At 41.9% G+C, this 24072-nt stretch overlaps 1 protein-coding gene and 1 long non-coding RNA gene across 11 annotated transcripts in view; one reads left to right on the forward strand and one right to left on the reverse strand.

Annotated features, from left to right (window-relative positions):
• The first annotated feature begins 7779 nt into the window (after positions 1-7779).
• LOC117055314 lies at positions 7780-8796 on the forward strand. The gene is made up of 2 exons (XR_004427593.1): positions 7780-7924; positions 8740-8796. It is a non-coding gene; the product is annotated as an uncharacterized LOC117055314 (long non-coding RNA).
• Positions 8797-11190: 2394 nt separating this feature from the next.
• Positions 11191-24072, reverse strand: part of ARHGEF28 (Rho guanine nucleotide exchange factor 28) — a 132810-nt gene continuing 119928 nt past the window's right edge. For all 10 annotated transcript variants that reach the window (XM_033163723.1, XM_033163727.1, XM_033163728.1 and 7 more), the window contains 2 exons: positions 15113-15226; positions 11191-12452 (listed from right to left, as the gene is read on the reverse strand). In XM_033163723.1, the coding sequence (XP_033019614.1) occupies positions 12292-12452; positions 15113-15226 (275 nt within the window). In that variant the 3' untranslated portion in view covers positions 11191-12291. The remainder of the gene's footprint in view (positions 12453-15112; positions 15227-24072) is intronic.

Below are 24072 nucleotides of genomic sequence, written 5' to 3' on the forward strand. Positions count from 1 at the left end.
TCTTGAAGTTGAGGTACTTTGGCCACCTCATGAGAAGAGAAGACTCCCTAGAAAAGACCCTGATGTTGGGAAAGATGGAGGGCACAAGGAAAAGGGGACAACAGAGGATGAGATGGTTAGACAGTGTTCTTGAAGCGACTAGCATGAGTTTGGCCAAACTGCGGGAGGCAGTGAAAGATAGGCGTGCCTGGTGTGCTCTGGTCCATGGGGTCACAAAGAGTTGGACATGACTGAATGACTGAACAACAACAACAACAACTGGGAGCCAAACTCTCCAATCAGATTCTTGCTGGCTGGGCAAATTTTCTGGGTATGTGATAGAACCCAATCAGACCACACATGATTATTCCTCCTGAGTACCTTTCCAAATTGCAAACAAATAGGGACAATGAATGATCATTGTTATAAGCAGCTTCGTGGGCATAGGTAGTGGACATCAGTGCCAAAAGCTTTCCTTTTAAAGGGCGGGGGGGGGCTGCTGTGCTCATAGTATCACTGAAATTGCTATAGTAGCATTGCTGTCAATATGATGAGACTTGGAAAAATAGCCACAGCAAATGCTCATAAGTAAATATGCTGCCTTTTTGCAATTTATTTGTGGATATATTTAACAGCCAGTCTTTTACCTTGCTAAGAAACCTTGCTTCTCCTCCCTAAAATCAGTACCGCTTCATCCATCACCACTTAATCCAGTAACATCCACTATCACTTACCAGTGGAACTGGTGGTTATAGACATTATGCAAGGTGAAAGACAGGATTCTTCTTTCTGTGTGTCTTTATGTCCAAAATACAAAAACAAAGAATCAGAAATACAACTCGGAAAGATTGAGGACCCACTGTGATGTTCAAAATTCACTTGTTTATTTGATTTGAATCAAATAGGCATGCTTATGATTTTGGATCCCCAGCTATTTCAAGTGAGGAGAAAGGCAGAAAAAACTTGATTTTTCATTCAGCTGATATGGAAGCCTTGTTTGGAACTCAGCAGTTTGGCCACATTTCTCTTGAGGTTTGTGTGTGTGTGTGTGTGTGTGTGTGTGAGAGAGAGAGAGAGAGAGAGAGAGAGAGAGAGAGAGACTTTTTGCAATTGCTGTTCATTGTATTTGCAAGTGCACCTCACACGCTCCTGAGTGTGTGTGTAACACATATATACTAATTACAAGTAGAAAGCACAAATGATACCACATAGTTCACAGCATCTGTTAGGGCCTTAATTAATTCAACCTCCACACCGTCACCATAGCAACGATGCTTAACAGACTATGCTGACTCAGAATGTTCAATAGAAAGCCTTGCACTACATATTTATTCAAATTACAGTCATTATTGAAATATTTCTGTATTAGCTCCATAATGGCAGGGTTGATGGTAACAGAAGGATCCCTTTATATAGGTGACCTTATTTCATATATTGCCTTATTGTCATGCAGAACGGCATTCACGCTTGAGAACATAAAAGCAGGCACTCTCTCTTTAAAGACCTTGTATTTAAAATTTGCCACCTTTTCTTGATGTCCAGTGAATATTCCTGGGAGCAAATGAAACAACGTCTTCATTTTCAAAAATGTATCATCATTTTCAAAAGTATGCCTGAATTATAGCAATTCAGCTATGCATAGAACTGTAAGGACTGTATCTCATATAATCTTTTGTTTCTTGTGATTTATTAACTAGAAACTGATACCTCACTTTGTATCAGCCTCATAGTTTGAACTAAAAGGGGATCACAGAGTTCAGCTGAAATAGACTTTTTTTTTAATTTAGGGATTTAAAGAAGCAGAAAACTGAAGATAAAGAATGTGCACATTCCATGAAAGGAAGCTACTGTAACACTTGGATATTGCACCACCAGAAAATTGTCGAATAAAAGCATACACTTTGCTGGTTTTAGAGCTCTTGTTTTGCAAAAAGAATCTGGGAAGGTCTTGTTATCTGACGGTTTCATTTCTTCACTGAGAACATTTACTGTCATTATCTCATCATTATCTTCTTGTCCCTAGTACTGTGCAGGCCCAGAAGCTTTCCTAGAGAAAGGGGAATCCTATTATGCAAACAATACAACTCAATGCTTATGCAAATCTACCTGCTTTGCATAATTTATGTCAATTAACAAAATGAGACTATAGGGCTGATCGTGCAATTGCTGCAACACTTCCTCTTAACTAGGGAGGGAGGGGTCGCTCCATTTCCACTGCAAGACCAATTGCAGCCGTGTTAAGAGTCGTCAACAGGTTTTCCACACCTATCAGCTGATCACCCATTCCCACCACCCTTCTGAGCAATACCCCTCCCCACTCCCTCACTATATTTAAGGGTCTGGTGACTTCTGTTTCAGTGTATCTGAAGAAGTGTGCATGCACATGAAAGCTCATACCAAGAACAAACTTAGTTGGTCTCTAAGGTGCTACTGGAAGGAATTTTTTATTTTGTTTTGTTTTGTCCGTTTCCACTGTCGTTTTTTTGTACATACTTTGTACCTAACCTGTTTCTGTTTGCATTCACTTTTTTTTTTAAATGCACTGAAATTCATATTTTAAATTAGCACAACCTACATTGTTATGTGGCAGTCTGAGGGCTGCCTTTAAATTGTTCAGTTCTTTCCTTTTTTAAAAAAGGAAAAGCCACTCTAAGCAGGTAGAAAACCCACCTGCTGGCGCTGCTGCTGCATGTTTTCAAAGATGGGATTCTGAGAGTGACAGGATATTACGACAACCTGTCCTCACAGGGACATTGTCCGAGGAAAGAAGACAGCATTGCTGCCCCCACATACTCCTTGGGCACTAGGAAGTATTTATTCATAAGTATGTATGCATTCATGCACTTGCAGAGGACATTCTGATCCATCCAGACTGAAGGCTTTGATCAGGTTGGTTTGCATCAAAATGCAGACTGACAAAATTTCTCAAGTTCCCCAGCTCTGCAGCTACTTCACTCTGACAGGCTTCCTATGCAAAGTAGTAAAGAGTGATCATATCTCTGCACATGTGATCACATACATATCTGTAGAAGAATGTGGTTCTGGTATAGCCCTGCATAGGTTCTGGCTACCTCATTGCCTCGCTTGCAGGCGGATGCAATATATTTTGCTAAGATACATCCCACGTGCGTGAGGCTTATTTATACAAGAAATGAGTTTCCGGAAAAGCAACTTGAGGGATGCTCCCCCCTCACCCCCCCCCCAAATGCCTCTGGTAAATAATGAAGAGTCCAGGGGCGTAGGGAGCCGCTTTGCCGCCCAGGACGGCAAACACAGGGACACCCCCCCCTGGGGGCGGGGTGCCGCTCCCTAGCGTGCGCGAAGCATCCTGAGTGGACAACACATGTGCGGACATGCGCAGTCCACCCAAGATGGAAGGGGTGCTGGCCGCTCACGCCCACCACCCAAGAGGCAGGTGTGAGCAGCCGGCACCCCTTCCAACTGTGTGATGGTGTGGCAAGTTTTAAGACTTCAGCGCTCGAACAGTGCTGTTCGCGCACTGAAGTCTTAAAACTTGCCACACCATCACACGGTTGGAAGGGGTGCCGGCTGCTCACACCTGCCATCTTGGGTGGTGGGCGTGAGCGGCCAGCACCCCTTCCATGCGGCGGCACGGCAACTTTTAAGGCTGCAGCGTGCAAACAGCAGCACAGTCGCTGTGCTGCTATTTGCACGCTGCAGCCTTCAAAGTTAGTGCTCCCCACACGCACCTGAGCCGCCAATCGCCGGGGTGGGTCACCACCCCGAGTGTCACCCCCCAGGGCGGTACACAGGGTGGCCTGCCCCCCACCCCCTTGCTCCTCCCCTGATGAAGAGCCCAGGTAGGTGTGTCCTATCCAGATGATGAAGAACACATGTGTCCTGGGCAGATAACTCCACTGGTTCCCAAACTTCTTTCCTCTTGAAAATTGTTGCGGGTCTTGACAGACCACTTAATTATTTTTCTGCCTGTTGTAGAAATTGTTAATTTACTGTGCTAGATGCTGCATGGCTTTCAATTGTATATTTAGACACATGAAACTTGCCAGCCAATGGTGATGTGTGGACCACAGTTTGAGAACCCCTGCACTCATGGGTGATGTTGTCATGAGGATGCTGTACCAACTGAGATTTCTAAAAAGACAATGTAAATTTTTCAGTGTCCAGTGGACAGGCACTAGATAGACTGACACACACACACACACGCACACACACACACACACACACACACTCTTATTAGTCCCAAATCAGTCTGCCTGGGAATCTGCCCATAAGTAACTACCAGTAGTAGGACAGAAGTATATTGTGTCAGGGCAAATCTACTCAGTACAATGAAGACTAATCAATGCAAACCTTCTGTGAGCTTAAAGATCACGCCTAAAGATTTCAGTCTTGTGCTCTAATAAGTACAATAGGACACTGATGATCTTGATAGGGGACATCAGAATGGAAAGTACAGTGCGGATCTGGAACTTGCTTGCATTGAATAAATAATGTCTCTCTTCTGTTCGATATTTAATAATTTTCATTGAACAAGTACACCGTGTCCCTGAACTTGAAAAGAGTGTTATACTCCTATTGTACTAAGACAAAATTGCTACTCCAAAGGTATGTACAAATTCTGTTAATCTCAGCTGTAGGATAATCTAATTATTATTTTTTCTTTTGAAGTATGCAAAACAATATTTACTGAATGGATTATGGAAATTTCAAGGTAAAGCTAGCTTTGAAGATTAAGCAACTTACATGCTGTTAATACTATACTACATTTTCTTTTTTCTTTGCTTGCTTTCTTTTTTTTTCTCCCTCCCCCTTTGAAATTAACAAGGAAGCTTTATTTTGTATGGCAGACACAATCTACCTAATGCACTTTAAAAATGGGAATGCCAAGTGAATCCTTTGAATACGTCTCGACTTAAGGTGAAAGTTAGTAATGCAATGTAGCAGCAAAACATATTGTTCCATAAACTTTATGCACTAGGGTTTGCTTGGTTTTTGTTTTTTGTTTTTTTGACCTTGAAAAATGCCTTTGATTCTGCTGCTTTAATAAAAAGGTGATAATAATCCTCCTGGTGCAATGTGACTTCTGCAGGGGAGGAGATGCCTGCATTCATAGCCATGTCTAACAGATGGTCTTGTGTTCCTCTATAAATCTTCATGATGGGGAACATCAGTTACTATGGCTTAGCCTGGAAACAAGGCCCACCCTGAACACTTGGGTATTTTGTATGTGGTGTTGCCTCTGCAACTAGTACAGTATATTCTGGTGTATAAGACTACTTTTTAATCCAGGAAAATCTTCTCAAAAGTCGGGGGTCGTCTTATACGCCGGGTGGAAAATCTGTGGTTGAGTATATCTCAAACTCTATATTTTAACTGGAAAAGTTGGGGGTCGTCTTATACGCCCAGTCGTCTTATACGCCGCAATATACGGTATATACCCTGCTTTTTTGTACAATTCCCCTGTAGCCACCAGTGCTACCACTGTAAGACACGCAGCAACTTTTTATCTCTGAACTAGTGCCCAGCACCACATTCTTAGTGCCAGGAAAAGTTAGTGCTACTATTTCTCCAAGTTCTAAACAACTGTAGCATGTGGTTCCCAGAACCCCTCCAGCCAACCCTGCCTTCTGCCTGAGTCGAGATGAGAAATGGAAATGGCTGAGGAGAGCACCACATTGTGTCATGAGCCTCCTGATCTCAACTGGCTCAAGGCTGGTGTGGCAGTTCCTGTCAGATGAGGAAGATAAGGAAGAGGGTACAGAGTGGACCATCAATGCAGAGCAGCCCAAGAGGAAGGATGCCCCCCTACCCCTTTGCCTTGAGAAGGAGAGACAGTACTGCTGGCTCCCTCTCCTGCCTCATCCGTGGAGTGGAGAGCTTCCATAGCAATGGGGCAGGTCATGGACCAGATAGGAGAGGAGGCTGGCCAGTTGGAAGGGGAGGAGTCAGAGGTGTTGACTTGTTCCATCACCAACAGACCAAGCCCTCTTGGAGAAGCGCACCACAAAAGCACCAGTCTCCTAGGAAGCACCAGTCTCCTAGGAAGAAAGAGTCTTGCAAGTGAGTGTGCCATTTCTCACCTTTAAAAACTGGTGAGAGGGGTGTGACCCTTTGAGACATCTTCACAGCTTTTGCCTGGCCTCAGATGCTGTTCTTAAACTCTCTAGTTTGTACCTGTACCATAGCAAGCCTTGAATGAAGCTTGCTTTCTTACTTGCAGGTAAGAGCCTTTGGGACAGGAGCCAGGACACATGGGAGGGACCACTCAGTGATGGGCACCACTTGAGCAGCCAAGCTTATGCAATGCCTCATTTCTCACCTATCTTTAAAAAAAAAGGCATTCTGGAAAGTGTAATGAAATCAGAATGAGGAAAATTTCCAGTAAGTCAAGACATGCATTGCAGCATAGAAAAACAAGACTTAACAGCAAAGTCATTTGTCAATCTGACCCAAGGAAGAATTCCTTCTCAACTCCAAATATGGACATTAGTCAGTTTCATAAGAACATCAGAAGAGCCCTGGTGGATCAGAACAAAGACCCATCTAGTCTAGCATCCTGATGTCACAGGGGCCAATGGGAAGCCTGCAAGGGGCACCCAAATGTACATCAATTTTCCCACTTGTGATTCCTAGCAACTGGTTTTCAGAGGCATATTTCCTCCAACAGTGGAGGCAAAACAGAGTCTACGTGGCTAGTAGCCATTGAGGTTCATATCATCCATGAATTAATCTAATCCCTTTTTAAAGCCATTCAAGTTGATGACCAACACAAGATCTTTTAGAAGCATTTCCCATAATTCATGCATTCCCTCCCATTCACAAGTAAAATAAGATAGAGGAATGAGAACTCCTACTTTTGCCCATCTTTCCTTGCCATCAATTCTCTTCACTAGAGAGACAAATTATCTTTCTGGGTCTACGTCCAGAAGGTACAATGCCAGATTGTAGCATTTGATTAGAATAGGCCTACAGTCGTTTGCCAGTTACTCAAATGTTCTCACTTGGGCTTGATGTGCTTGAAAAAGAAATGAAAAAATGAATTCAACACCTTAATTGGATGTTACTGAGATAGCCTTTTCGTGTGAGTTTTAGATTATGTGAATTAGTCCAAAATGGTCCCAGGTCACAACATTAGGATTTACATCTGAATTTTTCAAAATGCTAAGGTCTCTGGGACTTGGAGACCATCGATGTTGCTTTTCTGCTCGTCTCTGTAATTGCGTGGGAACCAGAATTATGGAAACCAGAAACTGGAAATAAAATGACATTTGATTGAGATTTTGCGATGGCAATAAATTATTCTTGGTAATTTCAGCCACTTTTAATATTTCAAGTTCCAAACGAATAACAGGACATTTGGGGCTCTACTTCTTTTACATCTGTCAGAGATCATTTTGTGTGCAAGCTGCATATGAATGAACTTTTCAGGGAGGGGGGATGCAGCAGAGTGTTTGCATGCTGTCATTTTCAAAGGCTTGTAATGAACCATGAAAATTTGCCAGCATTTCAGTAAGAAACTGTAAAGGACATATAGGACACAAAACAGCTCTTCTGATAAATTTTGAGCTAAGGCATTTTGTGAATTCAGAAGATAGTCTAGGAAAAAAGCCATGCTAAAAAAGTTAAGATAACCAGTGGTGTCATTCTACATGACTGGGGTGGTGGTGGTGGTTTGGGGGAACTTTCTTTTACCTCAGGAGAGTCATCAAACATAGTTTCTGTTTATCCATCTAGCCAGGGCCTGCCCAAGACAATTTGGCACCTGGGGGTGAACCAGAAAATTGTGCCCCCCCTTCCTGCCAAGGAAGAAAGGGTGAGTGAAGATCTACATCAAAAAGAAGGGGGAAATCAAGATCTACATTGGGATCTTCTGCTCATGTGGATCCTGCCACCTGAGGTGATCACTTCACGTTGTCTCATGTGTGGGCCGGCCCTGCATCCAGCTCAATACTGGGTACCTCAGGTATGTGTCCCTCCAAATATTGTTGGGCAATGATTCTCCATTTATGGCCAAGCAAGGATCAAACCTAAGTCTCTACAGTCTAAGACTTGTAGCCTAACCCACAGCTAGCCAACATGATTTTTCTCTAGATGTTAAGAGGCTACTACTACCATTATTCCTCATCATTGGCTATGCTGGCTGGGGCTGATGGGAGTTGGGTCTAAATAGGGTTGCCATACATGCAGGAATTCCCGGACATGTCCTCTTTTGGGGGTCCTACACCCCCATGCGGTGGGAATTTTACATTTTAAAGCAAATGTCCTGGATTTTGGGATTATTATTATTATTTAATATTTATTATTAGTAATGATAATTTGTGTGTAGGTGGCTCCGGCTCTGGCATTGGCTGAGGCTTAGGCTCTTGAGGAGCATCTCCATGCAATGCAGCTGTCCCGTACGGGGTCCGAATCTGCAACCTTGGCACTATCAGCACCGTGCTCAACTTAGAGGAACTGTGCAATATAGTCTACTTTAAATACCTGATCCTATATATTTGAATAACTATATCAGTCAGTGGGGCTGGGGGCTAATTTTTTGATATGTAAAAGTAGTCAGGACCTCCAGCTATTCCATCGTGCTTTTACAGGTGGGTAATTACAATGGACAAATTAATTGAAACACATTAAGGCAATACACCGGGGGCTCCAGCTGGAGACAGGATGAGCATTCCAGATGGAAAAGGTCATTAATTTGTCCTTCAGGGACCCAAGCATCAGCCTGGTAATTACTGTAATATTACCCCATAGCTGATTGTGTACTGCTGCTTCCTTTGATAGGAGGCTGCCATATTGTCAAGTAACTGCAGCAAGGAACAGACTTGGATTCTTTATTTTTAAAATACAGGCAGCAGTTGATTCTCTCTGGAATCCCAGAAAACTCGATAAAAGATTTACAAGAAGCCATTCCTTCAAAATTATTTGAGTCTCATAAAAAGACACATTTTCTTTTCGGTCAAAAATTAAAAATCCACATTGATGTGAATTTACCATTTGACCTCTGCTCTTGTCTTCTTACTTTGACCCCAGTAAATGGTTGGATGAATACCGTGCCTTTTTTGCAGTTGCTTTGTCAAATTGCTACTCACACACACTCCTCCATCCGAGTGAAATACCGAGAGAGCACTTCTCTCAATTTTGCTTGGGAAGGATTTTGCACAACATGACAGACAGCAGCAAGCGGTTTAAAGAAAAAATGTGGGTCACCTTTCTGGGTCTTAAAGCTGGTTAGTACCACAGTAAAACGTGTCTGGGATCAGGCAGCTTGGATTCAAGGTAGGCTCATGTTTAGATTACTGCAATGCATGCTATGTGGGGCTCCCCTTGGGTTTGCCCAGAGGCTGCAGCTGGTACAGAACATAGTGGCTACATTGGTTGTGGGGGGAAACTACCACTAGTATGTAGTTCCTTGCACGATTTATACTGGTTGCCCATTTGCTACCAGGCCAAGTTCAATGTGTTGGTACCTAACATACCAGTCCCTGTACAGCTCAGGGCCAGCTTACTTGCATGACTGCCTTATCCCTCATACACCCAGTAGATTGCTGTGGTCAGTAGGAGAGTTTCTCCTACAAGTTCCAAAGATCTCAGAAGCCTGCTCCACAGTAACTCAGAACAGGGCTTTTAGTGTGGCTGTCCCTGTTCTGTGGAATAGCAGCCCTCTTGAGATATGACAGACGCCCACAATCTGCACTTTCTGGGAGCAGCTGCAAGACATTTTTGCTTCGACAGTTTTTCCCTGTGCCCTTAACCCTGTGCAAGTGCACATGTCAACCTATACAGAGAGGGATTGCGTGAGTATATATTGACCATATGATGGGGGTATTTTCTAATGCAGCAGCAGTTCAGGGAGAGGGGAAGTGCAAGAAGTGCAACTCTCTTATCCTGAGTTAGTGAATCCTTAATGTTTTCCAAAAGCTCATGTTTAATTCAACTAAACATTAAAAATGTCTAAATGATGGATAGAATTACAGGATGCATGTTGGTTTAAGGACTGCCTAGCTTATTGGTTTACATTTTAAATCTCCCCCCCCCCCCGCGCGCCATTGCATCCCTAATACAGAACCTCCTTTATTCTGTCAAGATTTATTTTTACCAGGAATATGGGTGAATGACGTAGATAATGTTTTATGTACAAAGTCTGAAGAGCCTTGAAAGTACAGTTAAATAACCGCATGATCCAAAAGATAATAACGTTGGTTTAGTTCAAACACAACACTAAACTAGGTTATGTGGGCTCAAATGAAGCTTCAGCTTCATGCACTGTCCCTGTCCCTTCTCTACTGGGTTTCCTTTTGCTTTTACATAGCCATGGTTGAGCACTATGTTCAAACCAGAGATCCTGGTTTGAAATAAACTCTGGTTAGTTTGAGAAGCTAGTTTCATAACCCATAGCTTGACTTCAAACCAGGACCTCGGGTTTGAACATAGTGCTCAACCGAGGTTATTTAAAACTGAAACTAAACCCAGGGTAAATACACCAACCAAAGGAGGAGAAAGGAGGGAAGCAACATGAAGAGGACAGGAGGCCTTTGGTTGACTGACATTCAATGCCATTTTAAAATGTGTTGGGGGGGGTATTGCATGGTTCTTGTTTTTATTTTGATTATGTATTGTGTTTTTATACTGTGAACTGCCCTGAGACCTGTGGGTATAGGGCAGTATACAAATTAAATTTATTATTATCATTATTTTATTAATAATAATAAAAAGGGAAGAAGAAAATAACTGAAGTTCATCCACACAGTGCTAAACCATGCTTTAGCATTACATCCAAAAACAACCACTGACTTCAAAATATGTCATTCATGGTACAGTGTAGGAAGAGAGGTTGCAGGACAGGCTTTACAACTTTAATCAGAAATTATGTAGCAAAGAAACACTGTGTTCTGATACCATCAGTAAGTTCCAGTCACTGTTGCCTTTCAGTGCATGGAAACTGATGTTGCTTGGTTGTGTTGTGCGATGGCAGCCACCCCAAATTTATTATATAACTCCCTCCAATCACTAACACTGATTTGCTCTGGCCCCCAGAAACTCACACGCAGGAAGAGTGTGAGAGCATCTGCACTGAGCAAGGAGGTCCTTCCCCTCTGCTCAACAAGAACTATCATATGCTTCAAAACATGGGTCAGATAATAAAAAACAGGGTCAGATCATTGTAGTGATTGTAATAGTGGAAACAGTAATGGGCCAAAGTAACACATTTGCTGAATGCTAGGAATTATGAAGAGCTCTCTTTGGAGATATAGAATATTTATTAAGTTCAAAAAAGTATACAATTATGTATGAAAAATGCACAGGAAAAAAACACCTTCATTCCTTTATAATGTTATCAAAGTTTTGTGTCCTGAAAGAAGCACACTGATTTGTAGTACATATGTGTGTAAAAGCAGTGGATTTGGATTAGGCGGGGAGGGGGGACTTTACATTTTTCTCACCATCCTCCTCTCCATTCCACAGGGATAAAAATGCCTATGTGATGAATTTCAGTGCTTTGGTAAAAAAAGGGGGGCACTTGATGTAGCCAAGAACAAGTTATAAAGCAATACATCACAAAACTGACCTCGAATGCTTTGAAAAGAAAGTTATATACATGCTAGGTCTCTGATATAGACATCTGCCGAGGAGTAATCTGAAACCACCAAGAATCTAGCTTGCAGATGTGGATCTGTTTCCTGAAGCTCCTCACCTTTACAATAAAATCTTGGGACACTAAATTGTTCACTGTGAAAAGAAAGTGTTAATCCAACTCTAATTTGGCAAAAGATCTTCAATAGTGACAATGCACCATAATGTGATCAATGAGAGCCAGAAAGTCACTTGAGAAATATTTCAGTTATGCTTCCCCAAAGGCTGATATGGTGGTGAACCCATGACAGACACAGTGTGGACATGTGGGTAAGAATGGTCTACTATGATGCATCTACTATTTTTAAAGTAATTGAGTTGCATTATGAAATCTCAAATGTTCCTATCGCACACAGCATCACCTTCACAAAGACTGTGCAGTCTCAACCTGGGAATAGAAATGTTTCCATCCAAGATCTAATTGTGGTGTTCACATCACATAAGTCATTGCAGATTTTAGTCCAACAATGTTTGATGTTGCTTGTAGAGCATTTCAGGTGTAATATGTGTGTCACAAGATAAATATTACAGACACGTTTTTTTTTAAAATAACTTAATATACATCCTATTAATCTGGAAAACTTTGTTTTGTTTTGTTTTTACAATAAATAAGATGTCTTCAAAGTAATTTGGACGAAGACCAACTATGAACAATGAGAAAAGCCATCCTAAAGTGCTACTGGTAGTAAACAAGGAAACATTTTAGAGATAAACAATATTTTCTTCAGTGTCTCCATTTTCTGAATCTTGTCCCCTATCACCAGGTAGACTGTGCAGCCGAACATCTGATGGGTGTTGTGGCTGGATAGTGACAAGACTTGAACTGTGTGGTCTTGGGCACTGGCTCTGCAATGCATTCATGTCTAGAACGCAAAAACACAGACAAGTTAAAAGTTGTAGCTCCACTTGCCACATGTACATGCCCCTAGCAAAGGATCTCTGTTGAAAACAAGAGGCCTAGATTTGTCATATACCAATACTTTTTTGGTAAAAAAATAAAATAACTACAGTAGCCTTCCTAGAGAGGCCTTGAGCTATTCCTTTCCACAACACCAGTTTCTCCTTTCAATGCCACCATTGCGCCTACACCACCTTCAGCAAACAGATGGTTGCATCCAATGCTGAGTGAGCAACATTCTGTTTGCACAATGGGACTTAATCTTTCTTTCTTTCTTTCTTTCCTCTCCTCTCCAACCCTCTGGAACAGATTTTGGGCATGTGCAGGGGGCTACAGGGAGGAAGTGAGGGTTTCCCTGTGCAAGTGGAAGTCTGTTTTGCAAGCAGAACGGTAGCGTTGGATACACGCCAGATTTGTGTTCTAACAGTGGCCATTTCATATTGCTTACCTAGTCATTTAAGGTATTTATATACTGCCTCTCCTAATATTTATCTCAAGGTAGATTGCAACAAAAGCCAATCGGTAGGCATCACCATTAAATTTCCATTAGAACGGCAGCGCAAAAAGCTTCACTTCCACAGTTCAAAACTACATGCTCTTTCCAGTCCTTACAATACAAACCATTAATATGCTTGAGAGAATAAAAACAGCTTAATCTGGCACCTGAAAGATAATACAGCAGGTGCCAGGGGAGCGAGAAAATAGGTGGTGCGCTACAACTGGGTCATGTGGCAGCCTCCCAACACTCTTCAATGGGAGCCTTCAGCAGCAAGTCACCAAGGGACTCAGATATTGGTCCCCTTCCAAACCCAGAAATGCAAATGCTGAATGTTGCCCAAACTTGCTCTTACTAAGCTTGTCATCTTTGGGGCACTTCAGTGGAGAACCACAGTTATGGCAACACTTCCCAGGCAGAACTATGGAGGACATGAAGGCAGAAGTCCTGGAGTGTTTCTGACATACTGCTGGGTGCAACGCTTATGAAGGAGCTGGGAAAGGTGGTGTGCCAAAAAGGGTGGGAAGAAAATATGACGGGGGTGAACACTTTCCCTGGGGAATTCTTTGTCGGGATTCTCTCTCTACTCATAGTCTGGGGCAGCGATGGGGGAACCTGTGGCCTTCCAGAGGGTGCTGGACTTAAACTTCCACCGTCCTTGCTCATTGGTCATGGTGGCTGAGACCGGTGGTAACTGACATCTAGAGGATTGCAGGGTATAGCAATGTGCATGCTATAATCTGGTCCTCAATGTCACCATATTGTGGTGACAGTCTTTCTATATCACCTATATAATTAACTAATGATTGCATTAGTTGGAGGCATTTTTATGACTAAGGAAGCGGTATACATTTTTCCCCATACAATGGCTCTCTTTTTTTTTGGGTTACTAGTGACATTACAAAAAGTCACATGTACCCATCACATAAGTGCAACCTGAGAGTAGGTTTTAAAATGTATATACTTTTTTTTTCAAAATTAGGGCAAAATTCTAGCCATAGTTAAGCCTTTTTATTTAAATATGAGAGCAAAGCACATGAGTTAAAATCTTTCTGGTTGGCCAGTGAATTGAATATTTCTCACTGAAATCAACAAGAATTCAAAGTGTTGCATATCATTGGATAAGACCCTTCAGGTACAAAGTATAGTACAGCACAAAGTAAGAGCCTAAATTCAAAATAAAGCCGCAACATATATTAAAACAAGCCATAGAAACTGCAGTAGATCATGTCACTAAACCATTTCAATTGCCAGGACAGCCAGATCAAGTAACAGGTATAGTGTTACCCAGGGCCGTTCTTGGCCTGGATTTAAGAAACCCTGTCGTAATGCTAGAATGAGTGAAGAAAATAACCAGAAAAGGTCAAAAAACACATGCTTTTTAAAAGGCACAATATAAATGAATAATAAAATCAGATTGAACGATTTAGGAATCATTTGGCTACGTTGCTCAGCTTTGTTGGGTTTCTGAAAAGTTCCAAAAACAATCCCTCCTAAAATTTTGCTGTTGTACCCAGACTATACCACTCTGGAGTTCAGACAGAGGAATTGCTTCCTTTTGTAGATGAAAAACCCTGCACATAGAAAAGCAGGATATCAGGTTGAAGGCTAAGCTAGAAGCTTTCTTCCTGGCATGTTACTTTTCTATACACAGGGACTATTTTATATGAGGGGGAGTTCAAACGCCGGATCCCCATTGTGCAATCTGTAGCAGCACAGCCTAGAAACAATTTTACTGGAAGATAAGCTGTTTACCTAGCAAGGCTCTGTAGGAAAGTTCCCTCTTAGAATATTACTTAATGATTTCTCATCCCCCAAAATGAGCTAGGACCCTTAGGGCAGTGTGGGTGGTTTGCCACGCTATTTGCAAAGGAAGCAAAGTAATATGGACAAATGGGTCTCTTTGGGCTGGGCTGGGCTGACAGGTAGAAGCATAAGACAAAGATTTCCTTGCCATGCGTCCTTAGAGAAAAGGACCAGAAGCCACTGCCTACAGTGCCCAAGAGTCTGCCAGTCACAATACAACTTAAGAGGCATGTTCTGGCTTCTTACAACGGCAATTGTGAATTGTGTGTGTGCATTCCTCAAATGAGGTTCAGATGCAAGTTGCTTGGAGTTTCACACCTCACCTTGATATTTGGGTATTTGGCTTTTTAGTGATAGATCCGAGTTCATTCCTGGATTCCTAGCAAAATCTTCACTGGCCGAGTTCATCCTGCTGTTCACGACTTCTGTGCAACTGCCTGTGAAACAAAGCAATGCTGTTTTAATTGACCAACTTTTTCCTTGACCATCATTTCAAAAGGGCAGAAAAGTAAGAGAAAATCCAACAATGGTGTCATTATAGCATTGTTTTACTGCATTCACATCCATTTCTTAATCCAAGGGAATGAGAGAAAGGTGTGTGGGTGTTAATTGCACTTAATCAATTAATAAACACTCTTATGGCTTAAAGTTCAAATATCTCAGGAAGAAAAGTTGTTTGTTCTCCCCAAAACATTGAGAGCAAACCTATGGATACTGTCCTTGGAATAACTACAGTACCACCCTAAGTCTTTTAGGTTCATATGGCAAAAGAACCAGGATGTTATATCTATGAAGTCTGGCCTGTAATATAACCGAAAAAATATATAGTTATTGCAGAACTTAACACTATTATCATTTTGGAAGACTGACTGTAATTTAAAAAGATGTTACCTACTTTTTAAGAAAGCTGTCCCAATATTTAACTGAAAAAGCAACAAGAAATGGGTGAACAAGAGTGAATCCAGTACCCAACCTATGGAGGAACTGAGGGTTTAGTGGAATCCACAAGCTCCCCTCCTGTCTTTCCAATCTTAGCTAGGTCATGTGTACCTACAGGGTTCTCAAAATATTAATGCAGGGAGCCAGGAGAAAAAATAAGGAAGCCAGGTCTCCCCCAACCCCCCTCATCGGAGTACTGCATGAATCAATATATGGGGCAAGAAAGAGATTAAAGGTGAACTTTTTTCGCACAAGGCTCAACTGAATGATGGACCAGTAGTCGCAAATGTTTACGTGCTGGCCCAAGTTATTTTGCTGCTTGAGGCAAAGAACAAATTGGCGCAGCCCCCCTCCACCTTCCCACATATAAAACTTGACCAGAGCAGGGCTGGCCCTCCCATAAGGCAAGCTGAGGCAGCTGCCTTAGACAGCAGAACACCAAGAGGCAGTGCTCCTGTGGGCGCCCTGCCCACCCAATTGTTGGTGGAGAAGTGGTGGCTGGTGTTTCTAATGAGATGAATTGCTGCATTAGATCAGTCAGCAGAGCATGAGACTTTTAATCTCAGGGTTGTGGGTTCCAGCCCCATGTTGGGCAAAATATTCCTGCATTGCAGGGGGTTGGACTAGATGACCGGAATCCCTTCCAACTGTACAAGTCTATGATTGTTCTATGATTCGTATTTGAATGCTAGTGATAGGACATCATCCTCAACCTACCACACCTGAGGTCAGCAAAGTAACTGATCACACTTCCAGATAATTATGGGAAAGCAATGCCTCAGCGGTGCTGAAAAGGCTCTAGTGTGGAAGCAACCTATTGAAAGCAGCACATGTGTTCCAGAATTTGGATAGCTGCTGCCAGTCAGAGTAGATAATGCTAAACTTGATGGACCACACCAAGGAATTGTCACAGCACGCAGCAGTGTCCCGTTGCACTATAGCTGGATACTCAGATTCATAAAATTGCAAAGCAGAAATACTATGCACATTAGTTTTTTTTTTGGTGAATACTGTATTTGCATTTAGTGGCACTTAAAACCTGCTTCAAAGGCCTATTGGAAATCTGCCTGTGTATCTTTCCAGATGTAATATATTTTTCCCGGGAGAATGCCGTATGCATTTGCTAGCGCTTTCCTCCTGCTAGTCCTAGAAAATTATATCCCTGGTCCAGACTGCAAAGTCCTCCTGGGAAAACCTCGGCACCTGGGAAAGGCACTATGCAACAGTGTGCCTTATCTTGTGTTCTCATACCAGGGGGCTCAGAAGGGTTAGCACCTGAACAAAGTCTGCACAGGTGCTTTTCCTTTGAGTCTTCATGTTTCTCTTGGGAATTCCAGTGAAAAACCTAGACTCCATTACGTCCTGCAGCATCTAAATGCAAAAAAGAGAAAGACCTCCACACCCTTTGTTTTGCACGCTTTGAAGTAAACATTCAGCAACCTCCCGGGATACGGTAGTGTCCCAGACAACAGCACACTTTCCCAGCAATACCTGATGAACTGATAAGCAGCACAACCTGCGCACCTTCTGCAAACAGGCTGAATGCACATCAGAAGAAAACGGATCCAGCGAGGCCTGTATTGTATCTTTCCTAGGGGGTTGCCATAGTAACACCTCTCTGGATAACATGATCTAAAGGAGGTCCTGGCAGCATTCAGAATTTTGATATTATGGGTTGTTGTTTTTAAATGCGCAGACTGAAATATGAAGGTGTCACCAGTCACTTTGATGTCGGGCAAAACCAACGAAGGTAGATTAGAATTGGCTCCTTGGGCAAAAGTATTTCTCCGTTCTACCACCCAAACACCATTTAAGAAGGGCTATAGCTCAGTGTTCATCCACTCTGCATGCAGAAGGTCCCTGATTCAATCCCCAGCCTTTCCAGGAAGGCCTGGGAGTGTTCTCTGTCTCAAACCCTGCGAGCCACTGCCAGTCAGTGTAGACAATACAGGGCTAGATGGACTAGTGGTCTGAGAGAGTAGCGTGTTTCTCCTAGAACTTAATACGTGCAAAGCGCATAGGAAGATACCAGCCCAGACTATGGCCTGATCTTCACTATGCAATTAAAGCAGTTTCACACTACTTTCAACAGTCATGACTTCCCTTTCAAAGAATGCTGAGATCTGTCGTTTGCAAAGGGTGTTGAGAGTCGTTAGGGAGACCCCTATTGTTGTTGAGAGTTGTTGAGAGTTGTTAGGGAGACACAGGGCTATAATTCTCAGAGTGGTTAACTCTCAGCACCCTCAACAATCTACAGTTCCTGGGATTCTTTTGGGGAAGCCCTGCCTGTTTAAGTGGAATGCTCTCCCCAGGGAAGTTCACCTGGTGCCTTCACTGTACACCTTTAGGCGCCAGGCAAGAATGTTCCTTTTTAACCAGGCCTTTAGTTGACCTAATCAACATCCCATACCCATTAAAATGTGGCTCTTGGGGGTATTATTGGCTTACTGCTTTTATTTTTATTTTATATATTGTGATCTTTTTATGTGGACCGCCCTGAGACCTCCGGGCATAGGGCGATATATAAATTCAATCAATCAATCAATCAATCAATACAGTGGTACCTCGGGTTACAGACACTTCAGGTTATAGGCTCCGCTAACCCAGAAATAATACCTTGAGTTAAGAACTTTGCTTCAGGATGAGAACAGAAATCGGGCGGTGGCAGCGCGAGGCCCCATTAGCTAAAGTGGTGCTTCAGGTTAAGAACAGTTTCAGGTTAAGAACGGACCTCCAGAACGAATTAAGTTCTTAACCCGAGGTACCACTGTACTGCTTTAAATCTATAGCGTGGATGGAGCCTATTTGTCTAGCCCGGTGTTGTCTGTCTAGAAATGACTCTCTAGGGGCTTGGATAGAAGCTGTTCGCATCACTTGCTCCTTTCGCTTCGCTGGAAGTGCCATGGACTGAACCTGGCTCCTTCTACATGCAAAGCAGCTGTTCCACAGTTGAGTGACATGTTCTACCACCACCACCCCAAAAAAACCACTCTACCACATAGCTGTGGCTTTTCCAGTAAAAGCACCACACGGAAGGCACCCAAGGCAGAAAGTTGAGAGCATTTCTAGGAGACTGAGGAACAAAAGCACCAGACAAGCTCCAAGCATCAAACCCTTGGCTGCCATTTGAGTGAGCAAGTACAACCTCACATGGCCTGCCTCACAAAAAAAAGCACAATGTGTCACCCTGATGACACCATCAGCCTGAAAGTGGAGCAGGAAGGCCTGCTGTCACCATGCTTTCCGCAGTCAGCTTGGACGTGGTACAAGGCTCTGGGTGCGATCCAGGGAGCAGCAGCTGGCCGCACAGCAGGCTGTTAAATGCCACAATGAAAACAGATAGTTCAGCAAGCACTAACTGGGAGCAAGCAACAAATCAGCAGCTCAGGTGTGGGCAGCACTCAACTTATTTCGTATCATTATATTTATGTGCTATGAAAGCCTCCAAGTCCAGGGCTCGCTCTCTCTGTCTCTCTCTCTCTCTCTCTCTCTCTCGGCCAACTTTTACAACCCATTGTCACTCACGTGGCAGGCATGGCTCGTAACAATGCAATCTGCCTCAGCCACGCAGGCCAGAAGTTTTGTACATTATGAAAATGCCTTGGGGAGCAGCCACAAGGTAGCAGCACCAATATTTGTAAATGAGTGCCTGCGATTTTCCTGGACGAAGAGTCATAACAATCGTTCGTATGTTCCATTTATGGTAGCTTTGTTAAAAAAAAAAAAAGTCTGAAGATAATTGGACTTCCATTTTATACCTATGTATTGGTGGAAAGCATTGTGCAAGATACAATCATCAAGCATGAGGAAGAATGTTTTCTGCCTCCCCCCCCCCCCAAAAAAAGGTGAATGTGGCTTCTGAATATATTAAGTCTTGTCTCACTATCCTTTTAGCATTGCTTGGAAGAGTCAATAAAAGGGGGGGGGGAAACTATTCAGGGATAGCATTATAAGATTTGAGAAATTTTAGTGACAAAGTTTAGCTATACTTAAATGAGTTTAAACTTTATAGGACCAAGTATTTTAAAAAAGGAAAGCAGTTTTCAATTCTTCTTACATTATCAAATATTTTATAAAAAGCACTCTCAGTTGATTTTTAAATTTTATTATTACTCCCTATTGTGTACAACATGCATTAGTCTTGTTACTCCCATATTCCCACTGTAATTTTTTTTAATGTTCTTACTATTCTTGTTTTACATCCCTTTTTAAAATTTCCATTATGTCCCAAACTTGAAATAATAATAATAATTTATTACTTGTACCCCGCCCATCTGGCTGGGTTTCCACAAATTACATTTGTGTAATTTTCTTCAAAATGTTAAAATAGTTTTACAGGTAGCCTTTCATCAACTCCCCCCCTCCTGCCTCTCCATAAGCTTAATACATACTTAAGACCACACAATTCACAAAACTCCCAATGAAATACCACTCTCATGTCAAGAAGCAAGAGAAAAACCCAGTTGTTAAAACCAATGAGAATTAGCACAATTAGCAACAAAAGCTTTCCTTAAAATAAAAAAACCCAAAATGATATTTTAAAAAAAAGTTCTTGATATTGTTCTTTCAGGACATCATTGCATAACCTCAGGACAGAACACGGAAAATCACTACTCCGTTTCCAAGCTGTTGCAATCTCTGTGTTCAAGGGGCTTTGATCAAGGCATTTAAATCATGCCTTAGTGGGTGGCACCCATTGTCTGTGTTAATTCTGAGCTCCAGAAATATTGCTCAGAATAGTGCACACCTCATCATCTCATCTGGAAACTTTGGCATCAGGCACGTCTCACAATCCCACTTTGTATAAAGATAATGCTACCTCTGAGGAGAAGGGGTGGGTAGGAAACGGATGACATGGGTAAAGACTTTCTTCTTCTTCTTCATTTGAAGCTTAAAAGAAAGGGAAAGGGATTTGGAGCAGATAGAGAATATTGGAACCCGACAGAGGTCTGTTGAAGAGTCTCTCGCGTTTCTGCAACTACATCAAAGAGAGGGCAACATTCGCCTAAGGGGTCTTCCAGAATTGGAAGGGGAAGACCTAAAAGCCTATATAGTGAAGTTATTTTCAGGATTTTGGGAGATAGAAGAAATCAACGTCTCAGCGCGCATAGTGAAGGCCTTCAGATTTGGTCCAAGAGGCTCCAGAGGAAAGAAAAGCAACAAAACAGTCAGTGACTGTTTGATTGTGCTACACGATCGACACGACAGGGACTATTTTCTGGACTTGCATTATAGAAACAACCTGGTGGTAGAGCAGAATAAAGTAATTTTTTATAAGGATATCCCCAGATTTTTCCTTGACAAAAGAGTTCCTTACAACGATTTGGCAACTGAGCTCAGAAAAAGGAAAATTCCCTTCAGTTGGGAATTTCCAGAAGGCCTGGCATTTACGTTTGAAGGAAGAAAGATAAGAATAAGGTCCCTGGCGGAGAAGCAAAAGTTTTTGGACAAGCACCTGGAACAATTTAAAGGCACACCACTCGACCCAGCACAACTTTACAGGTTCCCAGAGGTATTTCCACCACCGCCGGGACTACCAAGTCTACCAAGTCCAAGCCAGGAATCAGAGAAAGATAAGAAAGGAGAAGCAACTGGAGGAGAAGACTAAAGAAAGGAAAATGGCGCTCAAGTTAATGACATGGAATGTCCGGGGATTGAATCAGAGACCAAAGAGACGCAGAGTGTTTTACAGCATAGAAAAGAAGAATTTGGATATAATATGCTTACAGGAAACCCACATAGCCCGACGTCATAGAAGATTACTACAGAACAAAAAATTAGGCCAAGAGTTTATATCATCGGATAAGGTCAAGAAGAGAGGAGTAGTGATATACGCAAAGGAGAAATATAGCCCAAGACAGCTTTTTAAAGATGAAGAAGGGAGATACATCGCAATTGAAATCAACATACAAGGCGAAAAACTTTTGATTCTGGGACTTTACGCACCAAATGATGGAAAGTCAATTTTTTATAAGAAAATACATGATCTGCTGTTGGACTATTTGGATTACAAATTAGTTTGCCTTGGAGACTTCAATGGTGCAGTTTCCACATTAATGGATAGATCTCAAAGAACCAAACTAACGAACGATGGGAAACTCCCAAAGACTTTTTTCGAAATGGTGGATAATTTGAATTTGGTGGACTCTTGGAGACTAAAAAACCCTACAGATACAGAGGCAACCTACTTTAGTGAACCTCAGCAGTCATGGTCGAGGATAGATTATATTTGGATTTCGAATGAATTGGCTCCAAAAATACAAAAGGCAGAAATTGGCCCCAAAACTCTTTCAGACCATAATCCGGTACAGTTAAATTTAAAAATGATTTCCAAGGATTCTTTTAGATGGAGAATGGATGACGCTTTGATGAGAGACACCAAGCTAGTAGAAAGAGCGGCGAAAAAGATGAAAGAATATTTTCAGATAAATTGGAGTTCCGAAGTGGAGAAAAGAATTGCTTGGGATGCAAGTAAAGCTGTAATGAGAGGATTTCTCATTAGTGAAAAAGCAAAAAAGAAGAGACAACAAAATGCAGAAATGGAGAGAATATTGAAATCAATTAAAGAAAAGGAAAAAGAACTAAGAGGACATCCCAGATGTGTTAAAATTCAAAAAGAAATTAAATACTTGCAATCCCAATATGCCAATATAATGAATCAGGACATTGAATGGAAAGTGAAAATGATGAAGCAAAGAACATTTGAATCGGTTAATAAGTGTGGAAAACTACTAGCTTGGCAATTGAAGAAAAGACAAAAGGTAAATGTCATCAATACTTTGGTAGTAAATGGAAAAAACGTGGAGAAACCGGAGGAAATCAGATGGTGCTTCCAAAGATTCTACAAGCAACTGTACAAGGAGGAGAAGATAGATGAAGCAGAAATAGACCGATTTCTGGAAAAGAATGGATTACAAAAAGTCCCAGAGGAAAAATTAGTTACTCTCAACCACCCAATATCGACACAGGAGATAGAAGATGCAATAAACAACATGCAATTAGGGAAGGCCCCAGGACCGGATGGATTAACAGCAAAATATTATAAGATATTGAAAGATTGGCTATCGCAGCCGTTAAGAGAAATTTGCAACAAGATACTAGAAGGAGATAGGGCACCAGAGACGTGGAAGGAAGCCTTTATCACACTGATTCCAAAACTAGATACGGATAAGACTCAAATGAAAAATTATCGTCCAATATCCCTTTTGAATGTGGACTACAAAATTTTTGCAAATGTATTGGCTACAAGGCTGAAAAGAGTGTTGAAAGATTACATACATAGAGACCAAGCAGGTTTCTTGCCAGGTAGACAAATTAGCAATAATACGAGAATTATTGTGGACATTTTAGAAAAACTGGAGAGAAACATAAACACAGATGCGGCACTATTGTTTGTTGATGCAGAGAAAGCATTTGATAAAGTTTCTTGGACATTTATGAAAAAGAATTTGGAAAGGATGGGAGTTGGTGAAAATTTTTTGAATGGCATTAAGGCCATCTATACAGAACAAAAAGCTAAAGTAATAGTAAACAGTGTGATATCGGAGGAGTTTGAAGTTGAAAAGGGAACTAGACAAGGGTGCCCTATCTCCCCTTTACTTTTTATTACGGTCCTGGAAGTCCTCCTAAATATGATACGAAAGGACAAACAGATAAAAGGAATCCGTGTGGGAGAGAAGGAATACAAACTACGCGCCTTCGCAGACGATTTGATGTTATCCCTGCAGGAACCGGAAAGCAGTGTCCCCAGAGCCTTGGAAATAATTGAACAATTTGGACTTGTAGCTGGTTTCAAATTAAACAAGCAGAAAACCAAAGTTTTAGGAAAAAATATGAGTGCAGAACAAATTCAAAGAATACAGGAAGGCACTGGCCTCAATTTTGTCAAAACAGTAAAATATCTAGGTATCAATCTCACAACCAAGAATCTGAACCTGTACAAGGACAATTACGAAAAACTGTGGATGGAAATAAAGAAAGACATGGAGATATGGACAAGATTGAAATTGTCGTTAATGGGAAGAATTGCCGTGATAAAAATGAATGTCCTACCAAGGATGCTGTTTTTATTCCAAGCCATACCAATTTTGGACAAACTGGATTGTTTTAAGAAATGGCAAAAGGACTTATCAAGGTTTATATGGCAGGGCAAAAAGCCAAGAATCAAGTTTAAGATTTTAACAGACTCTAAAGAGAGAGGAGGCTTTGCCCTGCCGGACTTAAGACTTTACTTTGAAGCAGCGGCCTTTTGCTGGCTAAAGGACTGGTTCAAACTAGAGAATGTTGACGCATTGGACTTGGAAGGATATGATAATATGTTCGGTTGGCATGCATACCTTTGGTA

This window comes from Lacerta agilis, chromosome 11 (assembly GCF_009819535.1).
Source record: "Lacerta agilis isolate rLacAgi1 chromosome 11, rLacAgi1.pri, whole genome shotgun sequence".
Taxonomy (NCBI): Eukaryota; Metazoa; Chordata; class Lepidosauria; order Squamata; family Lacertidae; genus Lacerta; species Lacerta agilis.